The sequence below is a fragment of the Akebia trifoliata genome, chromosome 3 (assembly GCF_017979445.1).
Source record: "Akebia trifoliata isolate Shusen 1 chromosome 3, ASM1797944v1, whole genome shotgun sequence".
Lineage (NCBI taxonomy): Eukaryota > Viridiplantae > Streptophyta > Magnoliopsida > Ranunculales > Lardizabalaceae > Akebia > Akebia trifoliata.
The window spans coordinates 56,789,751-56,808,803 of record NC_141377.1 but is presented as its reverse complement, the minus strand read 5'-3'; the positions used below and the strand labels follow the sequence as shown (position 1 = coordinate 56,808,803).

Sequence of the window (19,053 nt, the reverse complement as noted above, 5' to 3'; positions counted from 1 at the left end):
ATAAACATCATCTTAATTAATTAAAAAAAACTATATATTATAATGGGTATCCAATTCTTAATGGGTCCTTAAAATGACTACTCATAATTGACTCGAAAAATAATCGGGTCTCTCACAGTGAACTCAAAACTACTTAATTAATTTTAGGTACATCAAAAGTGTAATGATTCTCCAACCCAACTCTGATAGACTAACTCAAAAACTTACTAACGTAGCATGTGAAAGAATTGTAGATTTTTTTTTCCCTTGGGATACATAACTGTACATCCCCAGGTCAATGAATTCTTGAGTTATTATGTCAGGTTGAATTAGAGAATCAGCACTCTTTTCAAAATAATCAAATAAGGAAAGGAAAGGGAAGGGGATAATCTAATTCTCTTACCAAATGGACCAACCCCACGCTACGTTCTTCCAAATTTGCAAAACATGCTCACGCAATTTTGAGTGGGATTTCCCCTTCGTTCCAAGTGTGGTTGGTTCTTACATTTGGCACAATTGCCCTTCCCATAAATGCAGGGCCTGCTCGTAAGGAGACAATTCTAAATGAGACTTATATATATAAATAACATTAATTGACTATCTATGAAATCAAATGTATTTGAAATTTATTTTTGTCGTATTTTTAAATGAAAAAATTGCTAATTAAGTCTTCTAGTTAGCCCGCCAAGTCAGAACACAAGATTTATGGGATCTCATCCCAATCCTTAAATCTTACAACTCTGACATAAGATTTATGGGAACTACTCGTGATCCTTTCCATCTGTAATGTTTTCATATAATTAGGATTCTCTAATTAGGGAATATATTCTTTTATGTATTTATCTCTTCCTTGATTAATGTAAACTACATTATAAATACAATGCAATACCAATAGATCCTCAAAAGAGGAAGACATTAATCAAACCTTGTGCTCTTACAAATTTTTATAAGAAATGTTTGAGAGACCTCGCCCAACTTTCAATTCTCAATTACCTTTTTGTTTGTTATTAAAAATCCACAATAATCAATGACAAGTTACTAAATTGAGACAAAAACATAATGGGATGTCTACATATGCATCTCTTTAATAGATAATGTACGTAATTATTGATTTAGGGATTAGGATTTAGGATTTGGAGAAGCAGACTATAATTAATGGCAAGGATGAGCAATATGGTTTCTTTAGTAAATAACAATTTTAATATCATAAAATTTTAGGGTGAATTACACTTTGACTTGTATTTTGGTTTAATTTCATTTTGACTTCCTTAATGTTTTGATAAGTGCACTTACCTCCCTTATTGTTATCTAAGGTTTCACTTAGCCCCTTCCTTCAAATTGACGTCAACCAATCTATTAGGTTCTTTATAAAAATCATTTTGACCTTTTTTAAAATGTTATTCCTTTTTATAAACAAAAATATGCCTGTGAAAAATGGGTTCAATGAATGCCCATTTTCAATTTTGTTTTAAAACTTATTTCATTTTAATAAAAATAATATAAAATAAAAGAGTAAAATAATAAAATAACATCTGAATTTTAACCCCTTAGTGAAAGGCGAGGTAAATGTAATTATCAAAACATTAATAAAAAGGATATTCAAACTTAGGTAGTGGGCAACTAGTTATGGTTTATTAATTAATTATCACTATTTAAGTTCATTTCTGTGACATAAGAAGTCCTTCAACCAATTTGATAACATTAATCAATAGTTGATATGTAAGGGTATTTTTGAGTGTGCATATTTTGAATATTAGACAATTTTTTCTCTTAATTTCTTATGAAAAAATATCCCCACCATAACTAGTTGGATAGGATTTTGATCAAATCTTTTTTATTGTAATACATCATGCCTACAATTGTATATTATTATTCGTTTTAAGTCAAAGCCTGCATTGCTTTAAAACACGTTGTACCATATAAGATCTGGTTTATCATTATAGTTCAGATTCTTAACAATCTTCTATCCAATATGAGAATAATTAGACTCCACCCTGCCATTTCACCGTAAAATGTGACAACTCCATTTTAATTCCTTGATCTCTACTGTTCTCTCTACGTTTAGTCAGTGATGCACTGACGAGGTCATGACAACTTCCCCATCAAACATGAAAAGTTACCTTGGTCTCTCATACTTGCGAGTCAATCCATAGGTGTCAAGTTGAAAAATCTTAGGAATTTTGCGGCATGACATTTATTATGAGATAAAAAAAATTAATAACAACAAAAGAAAAAATTTCAAAGAAAAATATTAATATAATACAAACCAGAAATGGGCCATGTTATACATTGACTCAATGAACTGATCCAAATAAATTTTAGTGCCGAATCACCTTGAAATTCAATTGATGGATTGTTGACTCATTGAGATTTTAGTAAGATCAAAGAGTTTAGGCATAGCTCCACATGGAAGGCTCTCTTCAGGTGCTCGCACAATATACATCATCCCAACCATGGCCGACCACTTACTATGGATGATGTTACAGAGGTTGACTAGCGAATAATAGAAGGTGGTGATGCTTAACTATCACATAAGTAATTGGATGAACCTCTACTTGAAAGAAACATTATATAATAATATTAAATAAAAATCAATGTTCTTTGGTCCCTTTCACCACAATCTCCTCGAACTCACCAACATGATCTAATCTCCAATAGTCAAATCTTAATTAATTAATAACTTTCGCCTTCTTTATATTATTTACCAAATATAATATCACTTATTTTCAAGTTTATAACATTATTTGAAGTAACCATATAAAAGGATAAATAATGGCCAATATAATGGTAACATCTATGAATCATCATGCCTTGCCTTCTTTTAGGTTTGTAAATTGATTTAAGAGGTTACCCTTTAATTCATGTTTTCTCATTAATATATTCTTTGCTTTCTTAGAAAAAAAAAAAAATCCATGACACATGAGTTGATTTAGATAAGTCAATTAAAATATTTTAATGTTTTAAATTAGGTTATTGTAATTTAGAAGAGATCACTAATACATAACCGGCCTAATTTGAACTCATATCATGTACTTTTAGGGATTGTCCCCTTCCTACTGGTATTCTTTCTCCTTTCAATATAAAATTTGATTATTCTGATTTCAATGTCACCTAGAAATTGAATCGAGAGTTATAGGTATCATTTGGACATTGTCTCGAAGATCATCCAATCGTATGGACCCAATTAAGGAAGACCATTAACCATGGATAAGATGATACTTTCATTCTAAAATCGAGTTGACTAGCAATGAATACGAGGTGATGACATCTTATTAACCATGGCATAAGTAATCAGATGTGTCCTACTTGAAATAATAATATCTAGTTTGCATTTAGATGATCTTTAGTCTCCCTATCACACCAATATGTGATCTTAATCCCCATTGACTAATAACTGTCACATTCGTGATATTGTTTAACCATTAAAACTCTACATGCTTACAGATCATTATCTAAAATAAAGTTGGCAAACTGTAAATGATGGCTGTTATAATGTGATGTCTACGAAATCGTAAGATTTTTTTAATTGGTTATTTTTTTGTTATGTTATTTGAATCATAAAAACTTTTATTTTTTAAACTTCATTGGGTGAAAAGTTTAAACATAATTTCAAGGTTGCATTTTTTTTTTTTTGGGGGGTGGGGGGCGATATTGTTCTAAGCACTAGACAAATAATAGCTCTAATGATATTGCACGACATTATCTAAGTGCTTCAATTTTTATGCACTATATAATTTTAATCTTAGACAAATGGTCAACTATTTTGAAAATAATTAGTAGTATTTAAAGCTAAAAATGATATTTTTGCAGTAAAGTTGGTTTAAAATTTTTGCTACTTTATTCCTTAAGAATTCCTTCAAATATTGGGGAAAAAATGGTTGGGCAGAGAGGCGGAGCTAGTAAGGAGCTGGTGGGGGCAATTGCCCCCACAGAAATTTGAGACACCACTATATTTTCAGATAATTACATGCCCCATTTGTCCCCACTCCCTCACCTCTCTCCTCATTTGCCCCCACACCCTCATCTCCCTCCAATTTTTGCCCCCACAGCACCTCCCTCCACTCATGTTCTTCAACTATTCAACTAATCATAGTTTGCCCCCATCACAAGAAAATCCTGGCTCCACCCCTGATTGGGCATAATTTAATTATTCTAATTTTGTCTAATTAAAGCCTTACCATTAACAGTTAGAGTAAGGAGACACTCCAGGGTAAATATTCTTTAAAACCAAGGATTCTTCCCATTACATAATTTGTTCATCATTATAGTTTTTAAAAAATTATTGTTTCATTTTATCTCAATGTAAATTAGTTATTGTGAATAGAATCTATCCGAGGAGTCATTTGCATTTTAATTGTCCTCTCTCCTTATGGTAATTAGAAGGTGGAATGTGTAGACACACACGTATGTATCGTAAGGGTTTATTTATAATTTAAAATATTGATTGAAGGGTGACTTTGAAGATTACATACTAAAAGGAATATATTTGTAATTGCAATTCCAATTTGAATCGTGCTGGAGTGACCTCAAACTTGGACCACACAACGCACACCCAGACGTGAAAGTGGATGGGAACCCAGATTGGATATCAACACTCCACAATTTTACCAATTTAGCTAAGTTGGCAACTTTGATTAAGACATAGTTGATGTACAACCAATCTATTAACATATCAGTCTGGTCTTTATGGACCCCAAACAATATTATATTTTGGATCTTATAAGACCTGATCTACCTTTGCATTATTATCCTTATTAGGGGAGTCAATGTGTCCATTTGCGGTTTCTAAGGGAACCACAACCATAAATTCTCTGTTTGGTACCTCTCAATTTCGATTCTGGTTCTCATAGTGATAGAACAAAAGTTCAATTATACAAAAGTTTCTCTTTAAATTGTTCTGATTCTTGATTTCAATTAGTTCTGATTCTCAATTAATTTGATTTCAAGAGATCTGACTTTAAACAATTTCAATAAAAGGGATCCATATCCATTTCGATTCCAGTTAAATTCGTTTACCATTGAAACCCCTTTCATGATATGCGTTGACGTGAGTATCCTAATCAGTATATTAGAGAGGGTGAGAGAGAACCGCTCAACTGTCCACAACTCTCTAATAAAACTCGCACAAAACCTCGCATTCTTCGCGGGTGTCATGTATCGTTGAATCCATTTATTAAATAAAGAGCAGTGCTGGGGTGAACCAAAAGGGAGACGCAAAAGTGTCAAATTGATGTGGTGTTGTACACATTATCACAGATGTTTTTCCATGAGATACGAGCAAAACATCTTCGGTACTGTGCACGACACCACATCATTTTTATCACCTTTGTCTCTTCGTTTGTGGCATTCCAGCAATTTCCTTAAATAAGTTATGAAAAGTAATCTGATTTGAAAAACAAGAATTATATTAATCGATGTTGTTGTTGGAACAAACGGCTGAGATGGTGGGATATTTGGCTCAACCGTTGGTTGGATCTTAGAAATAGTCCTTTTTGAAAATGTAACCTACACACCTATTAAAACAAGATCTCATCTATAAAATAAAAGTCAAACTCAACTATATGTCAATTTCAAAATGAAGAATATTTTAAAAGAGAGAAGATCTTGTGCTTCTCGGTGTTGCATTGCAACAAATACTCATGTTCTTCTTTACATCAAACACCTAAAATATAGGGTATTTTAGAAATACTCCCTAGTTAAATGGGTGATATTATTAGGTTTAATCCTTATCGTAAGTTAACGTTGTGTTTCCTAGATGATTTAACTGGGAAATTTTTTATTATTTTTTTAAATACTCTTCAAATACTTAAGTTACTAAATCAAAATTTCACAGTTTAATCACAAAAAAAAACAACAATATTGATTTAAAGTCAAAGAGGGGTAAACCTAATCTTGTATTTTGCAAGTGGGTAAATTGAATATCACCCATTTAGTAAGGGTTGTTTCTAAAATACCTTAAAATATAAGCGATCCAACCTTTGGATTTGAGTGATTATTTCTCATGGGCTTGAAATTTCGATAATTATATTTAAGGGGAAATTGTTGTAAAAATAGAGAAAGCTTGTGAAATTTCCTTTTTAGTGCATTATTCATTTTAATTCCAAAAATGATGAATTATTATTTTTCAAATTAAATGTTTTTACCAAGTAAGAAAAAGGTTTAAATTACTATAATATTCTATAGTATACTTATTATTAGATGAGAGTGGATATTTATTAATCCCTTTCGGAATTTTCAGAATTAAAATAAATAGTGTGCTGAAACAGGAATTTAACAATTTTCAGCCCACATTTTGGTAAGTAGTCCTAAATTTAGCCATATGATAAGTGACAAGAAATGAACAATTAGGTTGAATCTCACTGTGTGGGTTTAGATGGCCAATACATTATTGGACAATAAACCCTAGAAAGAATGTGTCATGTGGTACACAAAGGATATAGGGAGCTGATTCCTTCACAACCTCCGGAAGTATTGGATCATACCTTAAGTATATATAAAAAATGATAAATTAAAAAATTCAAATCTTCCACTGCTTTTGCTTGTGGGCTTCCATGTTACACACAGCTTGCAATCCCATCTTCACTTTTGACTTTGATTTTTCTTTTCTTTTCTCTCTCCTTTCATCTCTCTATATATGATGTTCCATATATCAGCTTTCCTCTCTTACTCTCTTCTTCAAATAACATGGAGATTGAGAAGAAAATTGATCCAACCATGGAAATTCCTTTATATTTCAGGTGCCCCATTTCAATGGAGGTTATGAAAGATCCTGTAACCATCTCTACCGGTGTCACTTACGAGCGAGAAAACATCGAAAAATGGCTCTCAAGATACAAAAAGAAAACATGTCCTGCGACAATGCAACCCCTCGATAACTTCCATCTCACCCCAAATCACACACTCAAGCGTCTCATACTCTCTTGGCAACAACAAGAATCTCAATCTAGTACTCCATCTTCATCCTTGCAGCCCATATCGACCAAGCACGATGAATTGGTGTCGTTAATGACCACAATCGAATCAACACCATTCAAGGTAACATCATTAAAGAAACTAAGGTCAATTATCCAAATGGGCAATGAAATCAAAGCCGATTTCATGGAATCTGGAGGAATCGAGGTATTGTGTCACATTATTATCCAAATCCTAGTTGAAAGTTCTGATTTCACGACTTTTAGAGCTTGTGAGGAGGCTCTATGTGTCTTGCATCAGCTACCATTATCTGATGAGGCATCGATTGAGTTGTTATCGAAGCCGGAGTGCATGAAGTGCATGGCAATCATGCTTCAACGTGGAAGCGCTGAAACCCGATTTCATACTGTTTCTATTTTTCGAAATATAGCGGAATTCGAGCATAATTGGAATCGGGTTGTGCAGGATCAAGGGATGGATCTCTTTAGATCATTGTTAGAGTTGGTATCAGATGAGATATGCACCAAGGCAAGTTCATGTGCCTTAGATGTTTTGATACAAATTTTGGGTGCATCAAAGAAGATTAGACTTAAGGCGATCGAAGCTGGTGCAGTCTGCATCCTGATTGAACTTCTCCCTGACTCAAGCCGATCCAAATGTGAGAAATTGCTGTTACTAATCAAACTTCTCTGTGAATGTGCAGAGGGGAGATTAGGCTTAGTGGATCATAGTTTAGGGATTGCGGCAATTTCGAAGAAAATATTTTATGTTTCAGATCTTTCTACCAAAATTGCGATTAAAATCTTGTGGTTGATAAGTAGTTTTCATCCTACGGTGAAAGTTATAGACGAGATGTTGATGTTTGGATCAGTAGAGCAGCTTTTAGGGGTGTTGCGTATCAATGGACAATCCTCTACGAAGGATAGAGCATTGAAGATTATCAAGTTGCATGGGAAGTCATGGAAGAAATACCCTTGTTTCCCTAGTGAGTTGAGGAGTTATTTGGAATTCATGCATGATTCTAAATAGCAATTATGTTAAATTGTGTAATTTTGTTTCAAAGAAATTTTGTATTAGGGCATGGTTTGTGTGTGTTTATGTGTTTATTGTGTTGTTTGGTTTGCTTTAGGATTTTAATCATAGTCAGCAATTAATTTTTCTTGTGTTGTGTGGTAAGTTGGTTGGTCGGGTGTAGGGTTTGAACTATATTCTAAAATTGAACTTTTCTTTTCTATTTAAGAAATGGAGGTGAAGGATACATCTAGATTTGTTTGACTTTCTGTCTCATTTAATAAAATGCTGTATCCAAGTTAAATTTGTTACTTTAATGTCAAAAATAAAATAAAAATCAGATACTCAGGGGCTACTGTACTATGATGCTCCTGCATGAGAACTAAACACAACATCAGTCCCTCCAAAGTCAAATGATCAGTTGGTTATACATTTCTTTTGGGTGGCCTAGCGATAATTTTAAGTCTGGGTTGAGGTTTTGGGATCCAATATTGGTGTGATTTGTAAGATATGAGGACAATTTTTGACATAATTAGCAATTCGTATTCAGTAAAAATTTGAATTTGATCGTATGGAATTTTGGCATAAACTATCAACAGGATGTTTAAAACTTCGACAAAAAGACAAAAGAATGACAAAATTGCAATTCTAGAGTGGTTCGGGTTTAATTCGACTTCAGCACTCCAAAAAACCTTCAAAAATTCAGTTATATTAATAATTTTTACTTTTACGGAGTCGGATAGATAAAGAATAATAATCTGAACATGAGCTTAAGAGTATGATTGAAGCACCACAAAGTTCTCATGTTTGTCAAATATTTTAAGAGTGCTGAGTTTTTAACTCAACTGATAGAGGACTTAAAACTCACCGACATGGCATGGGCAAAGAGCTGTAGATTATGTCCCTCGGGATACACAATCGACCTGACTGACCTGCCATCTGCAGTTGTGTATCCCGGGTGGAAGAATCTACGATTCTTTGCATAAGACACATCAGTGAGTTTTTTAATCTAGCTGTCAAGTTACATAGAAAACAGTCTCTTTACTACTTAACTGATCAATAAAAAATTTCATCAAGATTCTTTTCTAAAGAATCTTGAGGAGAGAAACGAGATGTATACAAGAGTGTGATCTTAGAGACTCACATTTTGAAAATCCCAATGAGACTATAGATTATCATTGCCCTTTAATACATGTGGACTAATGAGAATGTGAGTTGTCTTAATAGGTCTCCAAAATGTTGGTCTCTAAAATTGCACTATATAGAAAGGGTGAAGATAGATTGATAATAATCTGACGCTCTTTTTTCAGACACCCCCCATAATACTCCTTGACCTGGTAGTTACAAAACCAAAAATCTTTCTCTTGTGTATCCCGAAGCAAAGGATCTACGATTCCGTGATGGGGGTATACAAGGGGCGTTTGAAGGAAGAGTGTCAAATTATCACGACTCACGAAGATAATCAGTTGGTCAGTAACTTTAGATATAAATGATGATAATAATGGACAAGTATGAAGTATCTAATGGTGAAGCTGTTAAAATGAGGGGAGCATAAATAATTCATTACCATGGAAGATAATCAGCTGGTCATATAACACTTCAGAAGTGTATCTCCAATTTAACCAATGATTTTGTGGGCAACATCCTTCATAATCTCTCCATATTTATATGGAATAGACTTGAGATAATGAAAAAGAGAAATTTAAAGAATTTCTAGACCAAGAATTTTTACTAGATATTTATCTTCATGATGCCAATATTAAATTTACATTCCACCTACTCATTCTTAGTTCTATTTATTCTAAAGCATTCTAAACTCCAACATGGTCTCTTTATGATTTTAGAGAATTGTTATTGGCACCCTTAACTTTTACTTATCACACCCCAATTTCTTAAATTATTTATGACACATCAATTTTATATTAAAACACACTCTTAAAAAATTATTAAATTTTGGTTTAAATTATAATCACGACATTACAAAACATTATAGCACTCGTTCAAAAAAAATTCAATAGTTATTTACAATTATGATTAGGTCATATAAAATCCTAAACTCAAAAAATACAAATCTATCAAAGAAAAAATGAAAAATTACTTAAAGGACCTTGACGTAGGGCCTTCTTTCTTAATAGTCTATTTAGTAAAATTTTCTCTTTCTAAACAATCCTTAGATCTCATCTTCCACATTTCTCACGATTGAATGTCCTAATTGTTCAAACTCATCATTTTCATTCACAATATTGGATTTTTGGTATCTCAATTTAGTATTGGAGATTTAATTCCACTAGAAAGGATTTAAGAAGGAAGAAGAAACTATTTTCAAACATTATGAAGATTTTGTAAAAATTTAAGATTTTTTAATACTTTTTTTTTTCTTAATTTTTGAATGAAAATTGATCAAGAATGGTTCTTTTAGATTGAAATCATTTAAGCAAGCGTTATCTTAAGTTTTTAGTCAATCTTTCCATGTATTTTAGTCAAAGAAACTCAAAAATTGAAAATAAGTGGATTTTACAAATGTCGAGTTCTCCACTTTTTAATTAAAAAGTGGTGAACTTGACAGCAAATAAAAAATATTAAGTTCAACAGTAAATAAAAAGTGGTGAACTCGATTGTAAATAGTAGTGAGTTTGACAATAAAAATTGTGGACTCGACAATATTCACCATATTCAGAGACCATTAAAAGAGAAAAGTTTTACTAAATGTCTTATCAAACTACCATGCAAACTTAGGGACTATTTAAAAAGAAATCCTTTCATGAGGATTTTTTAAGTAATTTTTTCAAGAAAAAAAAAAACCAAGAAGCTTTATTGGCACCCCAACCAATATTACACACTCTGTAAAATAATATATAGCAAGTACATCTGTCGTGCTCTTGATATGATAGTAAGTCATTTAAATAGAATATAATATGGTCTTTGATTTATATAGCATAAAATCCTTTAAGATTTATACTAAAAACTGTTATAATGGCTAATGTAAATGGAGGTAACGGCTAAAAAATGTTATTATATTTAGTTGTTGTTATTTGACCACACACAGTCCAATGTTTTAGGATTACGCGTAGATGATGACGACCATCTGTACTTGGTCTAAGTTTTTGGCTAACGAACTTTGTCGACGGGCCTACAAAGGTCCAGCAGCAACCAATCTAAAATCTCATTTAAAAAACATATTGATATCTTAATTAATTAACTTAAATTAATTATCCTTTCTAACCTCCATTATTTCATCTCTTTTCATGATGAGCCCCTTTTTCTGATGGATCATCAAGAAGTGTTGGGTCACTCAAAAATTTAGCATTTTATTTTGGAAAGTGTTTTGAGGCCTTAAAGAGAGCCAAACATTTTTCCAAAAAGGGGTTACAAGTTTCAGAATAAGCTGATTTATTGTAACAATGATTTCTATGGTGAAGAGATCATCTTCATCAAAAATTAGCTTATTTCAAAACTTCTAACCCTAACTTACAAGTTAAAGAATCATAGACCGTTCAATTTTTTAAATCACTTTTGATGGGGTTAGAAATTTTGGATTTTTTATTTTATTTTTTTATTTTTGTGAGGATGGTCTCCCCATCATAGAGATCATTTTCATAAAAAATCATCCCGTTCCAAATCTTCTAACCCATACATTGAAACTTCTAAATATACTTTGTTATACTGAAAAATGTTGGGTCACTCATAAAGATTTAGAATGACTTTTCTTTTCTTTTAATTTTCTTTTTTTCATGTAGCTAAGGTGTCAATGAGTACCCATTTAATCAGAACCAAAACTAAAAATTCATGCTCTAGATCCCATTTTATTGGAGCTGATAAAAATCAATTGGAGTCGATTTAAGGAGATTTTTTTTTTTTTTAAAATTTAATTGCATAATATATTTCGTTAAAAATATAAAATTATATATAGTAGGTGAACTTGCTAACTATATTCCTGAACATTAGGTGAGAACTATGAACGTGGAAAAAAAAAAAGAAGGCAGAAAAAGTACGAAGGTAGGGGAGAATAATCACTTACTCGAATGTTTATATATCTTTCAAAACCTACGTGGGGGTATTTTTGGAAAGAAAATCTGAAATCCCTTTTTCTTATTACAATAACGTTTATTATTATTTTCCATTTTTGTGGGCTTCATATGAAGTATAAACATTTCTGGTTGAAACTTTAAACATGCTAAACTATATACAATTTGACTTCTGCCTCAAATGTACGGCTGAGATGAAATGATATTCCCTGAGGATCACCTATTAATTGAAAAACATTAATAGGAAACATGATCGAATCCCTAAGAAACCTTTGTTTTTCTTCAAACAACGTTTGACGCAAAATAGTGGAAAAATACGAGTTTTTTAAGGTTCAAAACAAATTTCTTAGGAATTTGTTTTCACAATAACCCTTAAAAGATAATCTGCCGCTGGCAATTACAGAACCAAAAATCTTTTTATTGTGCATCCCGAAGAACAGGATCTACGGTTCTGTGATGGGGGTGGAAGATTATCACAATGATGCTGAAGTAACATTAAAATTGACATGAGTCTCACACTGCTGACGTGGATGTATGAATTGAATTTACGGAAAATCGACCTCCAAATTCTCAGATATGCTCCCTCCCATTTGAAAATGATACTACAATATATGATTAAATTTATAAGAAAATAGGCCTCCAAATTCTTGCATAAAGTTTTTAATTACATTAATCATTCAGATCATCTATTTTTTATGTTCCATTCATAAATATCCATACTGCTAGTTTAATTTGAATTGACTTGTGACTGAAAAACTAAACAATCTTATTTGTAATTGAACCCAATTACGATCATCAATCATCGGATCATACATCCTAATTACATGATTTAATATATCAGTGTACAATCATAATACAATACAACATAATCTAATACTCTAATAAGACTTATCAATTACAAATGACAAGATCCAATATGTCAATGTAGGTATTGTACTTTAAATAGTTGGATTTCAACCCAACTCCCAAATTTTTTTTGTTAGACACGACACTATCTTTTAGGTACACTGACATTGGAAAGTTCAGGTTCAGTCCACAATATGGTGGACCGAACAAAAATATAAATCATAGAGTTAGTCCTTGTACAGATCATTGCATCAACAAAGGTTTCACCATAAGAAGGATTTGTAGGATTGCAGGTCAAGTCGTTAAACCCTTTTATGTGAATGAATAGAGGCCTCTTTTGTTGCAAATTTTGTGTGAACATTTCCCAACAGAGAGGGTGGTGGTACACATTAACCACCCTTACCAAGTGGGGTTGCTGATGGTTCATGCCAGACCCATTATTACTCTTCTTTTTGTATTCTGTTTGACAATGACCTCGACACATTGAGGGGCATATTACCCCTTTATTCAAAGTAAACTACTATCTAAAAGATTGGCGCCACTGCTTTGCTTGTATAATCATCTCAAAGATTTGTTACAGCAACCATCATTAGTCTAAAATTTTCAGTTTTATTCTTCATTTTTATTTTTTGGAACTAAGCTGATCAAAAGGTAAGCATAAGAACAGAGCTAAGATGACACAACACATTCATCTGTTCTTGAAGTTGTGAACTTCGTGTCACCAACTCTTAAAGCTATGAGCTTATTAGATCAAAATGAATCTAACTCTAAGCAACATAAAAATTCAACAATGAATGATCTTTATTACTCTCTCAAATCGCAAATCATCTACTGATCATATATAAGTTTATCTACCAAACATCAATTAAATATACCACAGGACCACTAACCATGAAAATAATGGGCAGTACACAGTATAGCAAATTTACACACAATCTACATGAAAGAAATAATGTAACAGCTTCAACATTACACATCAACATGCATCATTTAGTATTAAAAATAAAAAATCAGTTTGTTAAATAATGTACCTGAATCCAGGCTGCCATTTTCATTATCAAATTGGATTCAATTCGATCAACACATTGTTCACAACACACCACCGTTCATTGTTAGGTCAAGGAATCTCAATATTAGAATACAAGAGTTTAAAATGGAGGAATCCCTTTCAGCAATGGATAACAGAAATAAGTCAGAATTCAGGGTATAGAACATCAGACAAGAATGTAAGTGGCAAATTATTCATTTGCAGAAACAATCTCCTGTACTCATGTACAACACAAGTGGTCATGATCATGCTGAATCTTGGGGCATGATTAAGCTACCAAAACAAGGAACAAGTATAAAACTACGCCAAAAAAAAAAAAAGACTAGATATCAACATGTACAGTATCCAAAGTGTCACTGTACACAAGAAATAGAGGGATGAATGGAGGTAGTTAAACAGTTTCTAAAATTAGGAACAGAGCTTGTCATGAGATTACATACTGTTCCCTGTGGTAGATTTACAGGGCATGACATTACCTTTCAATAAAAACAGAATGTCTTGAGGGTCCCCTCCCAAACATAGATTCAGTTTCAAATGATCTTCTTGTTGCTTTTTTGAAGAGCTCCACCTACCCTCCCCTCCCATTCATTCGTTTCAAAACTAGCAATACCCTGATCAAGCTAAATTTGTTAGACCAAAAGATACTAATAGGATTCAACAAAATGTTTGCTCAAAATGCTCAATTCTTGGATATTACCGAATTTGTGCAACTACTCCTGGAACATGAGTTGCTAGAAACTATTATTGCCTTGGTGGCCCATTGGTACAAATGAATATGGAGGATTATTGATAGATGATTGAACCCCGACCTGACTACTTGGATTGTTCCTACAATTTTTTTAATATTAACATAAATTAAATCCAACAATAAGTATCGAATACATTTACGTACTTGCTACCATTTAACTCACTGTTATATTTCCGCTTTCTTGCGTTTCGGTGAATGGTTAACTTGTTGCCCACTTTGGATCCTTGGTTGCTTTAAAGATATATCACATTGATTGATGTTCATTACTCCCACAGGTAGCTGTCCATACCACATTTACATAAATCTAAGGTTAGTAAATAACTTATATTAAGATAAAACCCACATCCAGGAAACTCAACAAAAACAAAGAAATACTAACCTTTTTCTTTTTGGCATTCACCACTTTCTCAACTGTTGACTGCAACCTTAGTTCACTTGGCTGATCCTTAAGCTTAACTTGATTGGGATCAATAATCCTGGTAGAATCTGTTTCTTCATGCCCAACACTTCCAATTGGGTGGTTGTCAGGATCTTCCTCGTGGAAAGCAAGCAATTCATCCTTCAATTTTTCAATTCCACTCAATGCTAACTTGTATTTCATATCTGACTTTGATCCAATCTCTGCAATTTCACGACAGTGCATATAAATGTGATCATAACGATCCATTGGGACACATGCAAACATACCAACTTCTTCATCAGGACGATTCGTGGCATCATTATGAATTGGGATGGAAGCCTCGATACAATTTCTAGCATCATCTTTTTTCCCAATTGATAAATTTTCGATGCTCCCCACCCGTGTAGGAAATGAAAGAGGTGATTTGCGTACTGGTATCCCGGCCATATTGAGCACTGGTGTCCCATCCGTATTGCATACTGGTATCCCGACTGTATCTTTTACTTCAAGTTGTTTTTTCACCCAATCATCTAATCTTCTATTGCTCCTCAAATATCTTGTCTTTGATGGACTAACCATATGGTTATGTTCAAGAGTTGCCTTTGTTATATACCATAGACCATCTGCATCTCGTCTTACATTAACTCTAGCTTTGCATCCAACTCTCGATAACATTTTTTTTGAATTTGCATTCAACTCTCGGTGACCACTTGCATCACGTCTTGCACTAACTTTACCCTCATTAACGCAAGCTATAACACATTTTCTCACTTCTCCTTCGTCACGCCATGTGCTTCTAACTTTAGTACCAAATCCTACTTGTCGAGCATAGTTATTATAAAAAATACGAACATCATTCAATGAATTGAACGTCATTCCTTCCTTTGGAGTTGCATCATCTCCATCTTCTACCTTACTCCTTTCTTTTCCTTTCTCTTTCGACGATAATCCTTCAATGGGTATACAATCTTCCATATCCTATATTCCAAATAGACATTAAAGAAAACAAATTTAATTCAAAGCAATGGGTATCTCTGATTGGCAACAAAAAAAAAACATGGAAATTCATGAAATGTACGAGAGAGAAAGTGAGCAAATTTTAGTAAACCATTACAAACCCAGATCAGTAAAATCACAACGTACAGAAACCCCAACAATAACAGTAACGGTATCAATAATATTAAATAAAATAATCAGAATATTTTCTTTCTATCTCTAACTAACTTTCATATACATGTTTGCAAGATTAACTAATTGAATGTAAAACATTCCCTGTCAACAATCCAGCAAGGCTTCAAGATCGAACCTAAAAACTAAAATGTCATCGATAGAAGAAGAAAACATGCCGATTTCTACTTGGAAGGGCTCAACTGACCACAGATAACGGGATTAATTAAGATTTGAGAGAAAATAAAGAGTAAAGAATGGGCTTTAGATTCAAGAATATTAGTATTCAAGTTCAACAATAGATAATCTTCGAAGAAAAATATAATCGAAGGAAAAAAAAAAAAAAAAAAACCAGAAAATCAATTTACAGAGAGAGAATACACATAGCTTCAAATAAGATTCTAAAAGAACTCACTTTATAAATATATAAAGATTATCTGAGAAAAAGAGTGAGGGATTGAGATTTTGTCGTGTGGAGAAGAAGAATGAAACCCTTCTTTGAAGTTAGGGTTCGTTCAATCCAATAGAATCGCAATTTTGTGAGGGAGAGTGCTTCGATCTCTTTGATTTCTTTAATAAACCTCTTTTCGATATCTTGGCAACGAACAACAATGGAGGAACTATCGATCTCTAGGGTTTCTGCGTTCAAACTTTAAAGAGGAGGTATGAATATGAGATCGACCTTTCCCACGTGACGGTGTGCGATGTGAGGTCCGCGTCTGAGTCACTGGCAGCATTATTCTTTTTTTAAATGAGAGCTGCTATTGGCACCCCAACTTTTTACATACCAATTTCTTAAATTATTTATCGCACCCTAATTTCAATAATGTGTTTTAATTGAGGTGCAATAGCATTGGTGTGCATAAAGTAAAAGTTGGGGTGCGTGACGAGAATACGAGATAAGCAAGGGACGTGTTAGTGCAATCCACTCGTTGTCAGTGTCCTGGGAAGTCACTGTAGCATTAATTGTTAATTAAAATTCCTCAATTGGCACATTTGTTTTTTCAAGATTTTTCTTCATGCAGGGGTCTTTTGATTTCGATTAGAGTACTGATCTCATATGTACCTCCTAATTTTCTCCTGAGACTGGACATAGCTATAACGTTCAGGTTCGGGAATGATTCGGCAAGAAAGATTCGGAAAAAGTCGATTAAGATAAATTAAAATTTTAAAAATGATTTTGTTAAGTATAAAATTATTTATTTCATATTAAATGATTAAATAATAGTTAGAGATAAAAACAAGGGTCTTTTAAAAATACCCCTACAAAATGGGTCTTATTAACCCTTAAAGTGCAATAAATATACTTCGGAAATTGGATTTTATATTGAAAATGAATTTGAAAAAATTAATTTTTTCCAAAATACCATCAGATTTCAATTTCAAAAGTGTATTTATCCAAAATGCAAGATTAGATTTACCCGCTTGAGGCCTTGACCCTAAGTCAACATTTTTTTTCTTGATGATTTAAGCGTGAAATCTTGATTTTTTTTCTTCCAAAATTTGATTTAGTAAGTACTCAAAGAGCATTTTGACAAAAATCAAAATGTCACCATTAAATCATCAAGAAAATACAACATTGTTGATTTATGGTCAAGGTGGGTAAACCTAATCTTCTTGCATTTGCAAGAGGATAAACCTAATATCACCAATTTTACAGGAGAGTATTTCTGAAATACCATAAAAATAAGGGAAAATTATAAAAAAAAACCAAATATAATAATTATTTAAAAAAAAGTACAAATTTTTTGAAAATTATGAAAAAGGTAACAAACCGGCCATGTAAGGGCCGGTTTTTTTCTCTCTCCATTTTTTTCTCCTTTTTTATTTTTTTAATTTAAAAAAATCGAATTTTTTATACTCTAACCGGTCATTCAATGTCCTCTACATTTCTCTCTCCTTTTTGTTTTTTTAATTAAAAAAATAAAAAAAATTCATTCTAACCGGTCATTCAATGTCCTCTAAATTTCTCTCTCCTCTTTCTCTCTCTCTTTTTGTTTTTTTAATTAAAAAATTCAAATGTTTTCATTGCCATTCCATGTCCTCTCTCTCTTTCTCTCTTAAAAACGAATTTTTATATTTTAAACGGCATTCAATGCTAGCTAAATTTCTCTCTTTATTTTTTAAATTAAAAAAACAAATTTTTACATTTTAAACGACCAATCAATGTCCGTTGAATTTCTCTCTCCTCTTTCTCTTTCTCTCTCTATTTTTTAAATTAAAAAAAAGGAATTTTTACATTCTAAACAGTTATTCAATGTCCATTGAATTTTTCTCGGAATTTTTTTAAAATGAAACGACCATTATTCAATGTCCGATGAATTTTTCTCTTCACTTTTTTAAATAAAAAAATCGGTTAGAATGTAAAATTATGGTTTTTTAATTTTTTAAAAAAAAAATAGGAGAGAGAAATTTAGAGGACATTAAATGGCAATGTAAACATTTGATTTTTTTAATTAAAAAACAAAAAGAGTGTGAGAAAGAGGAGAGAGAAATTTAGAGGACATTGAATGGCCGGTTGGAATGAAATTTTTTTGATTTTTTTAAATTAAAAAAACAAAAAGAGAGAGAGAAAGAGGAGAGAGAAATGTAGAGGACATTGAATGACAATGTAAATATTTGATTTTTTGAATTAAAAAAATAAAAAGAGAGTGAGAAAGAGGGGAGAGAAATTCAGAGGACATTGAATGGCCGGTTGGAATGAAATTTTTTTGATTTGTTTAATTAAAAAAACAAAAGAGAGAGAGAAAGAGGAGAGAGAAATGTAGAGGACATCAAATGGCCGGTTAGAGTGTAAAAAATTTGATTTTTTTAAATTAAAAAAATAAAAAAAGAGAAAAAAATGGAGAGAGAAAAAAACCGGCCCTTACATGGCCGGTTTGTTACCTTTTTCATAATTTTCATAAAATTTGTATTT

General features: G+C 32.4%; 2 protein-coding genes across 2 annotated transcripts; one reads left to right on the top strand and one right to left on the bottom strand.

Annotated features, from left to right (window-relative positions):
• Positions 1-6,624: 6,624 nt before the first annotated feature.
• On the top strand, positions 6,625-7,972 carry LOC147408242 (E3 ubiquitin-protein ligase PUB23-like). The gene has a single exon (XM_086432891.1). It carries the CDS (start codon positions 6,664-6,666, stop codon positions 7,918-7,920), a length of 1,257 nt encoding a protein of 418 aa, XP_086289017.1. The 5' UTR covers positions 6,625-6,663; the 3' UTR covers positions 7,921-7,972.
• A 6,028-nt stretch (positions 7,973-14,000) lies between these two features.
• On the bottom strand, positions 14,001-16,846 carry LOC147408241 (uncharacterized). The gene is made up of 5 exons (XM_086437151.1): positions 16,552-16,846; positions 14,949-15,947; positions 14,733-14,848; positions 14,519-14,649; positions 14,001-14,432 (listed from the first exon to the last, which is right to left on the bottom strand). The coding sequence occupies exons 2-3, from the start codon at positions 15,942-15,944 to the stop codon at positions 14,735-14,737; spliced, it is 1,110 nt and encodes a 369-aa protein (XP_086293277.1). The 5' UTR covers positions 15,945-15,947; positions 16,552-16,846; the 3' UTR covers positions 14,001-14,432; positions 14,519-14,649; positions 14,733-14,734.
• Between the last annotated feature and the right edge of the window lie 2,207 nt (positions 16,847-19,053).

Excerpts from the sequence above, each read along its gene's own strand:
- LOC147408242 (XM_086432891.1), top strand. The coding sequence starts at position 6,664 with ATGGAGATTGAGAAGAAAATTGATCCAACCATGGAAATTCCTTTATAT.
- LOC147408241 (XM_086437151.1), bottom strand. The coding sequence starts at position 15,944 with ATGGAAGATTGTATACCCATTGAAGGATTATCGTCGAAAGAGAAAGGA. Across the intron at positions 14,849-14,948 it reads TGAATGCCAAAAAGAAAAAG|CTACCTGTGGGAGTAATGAA; the intron begins GTTAGTATTTCT and ends TGGTATGGACAG.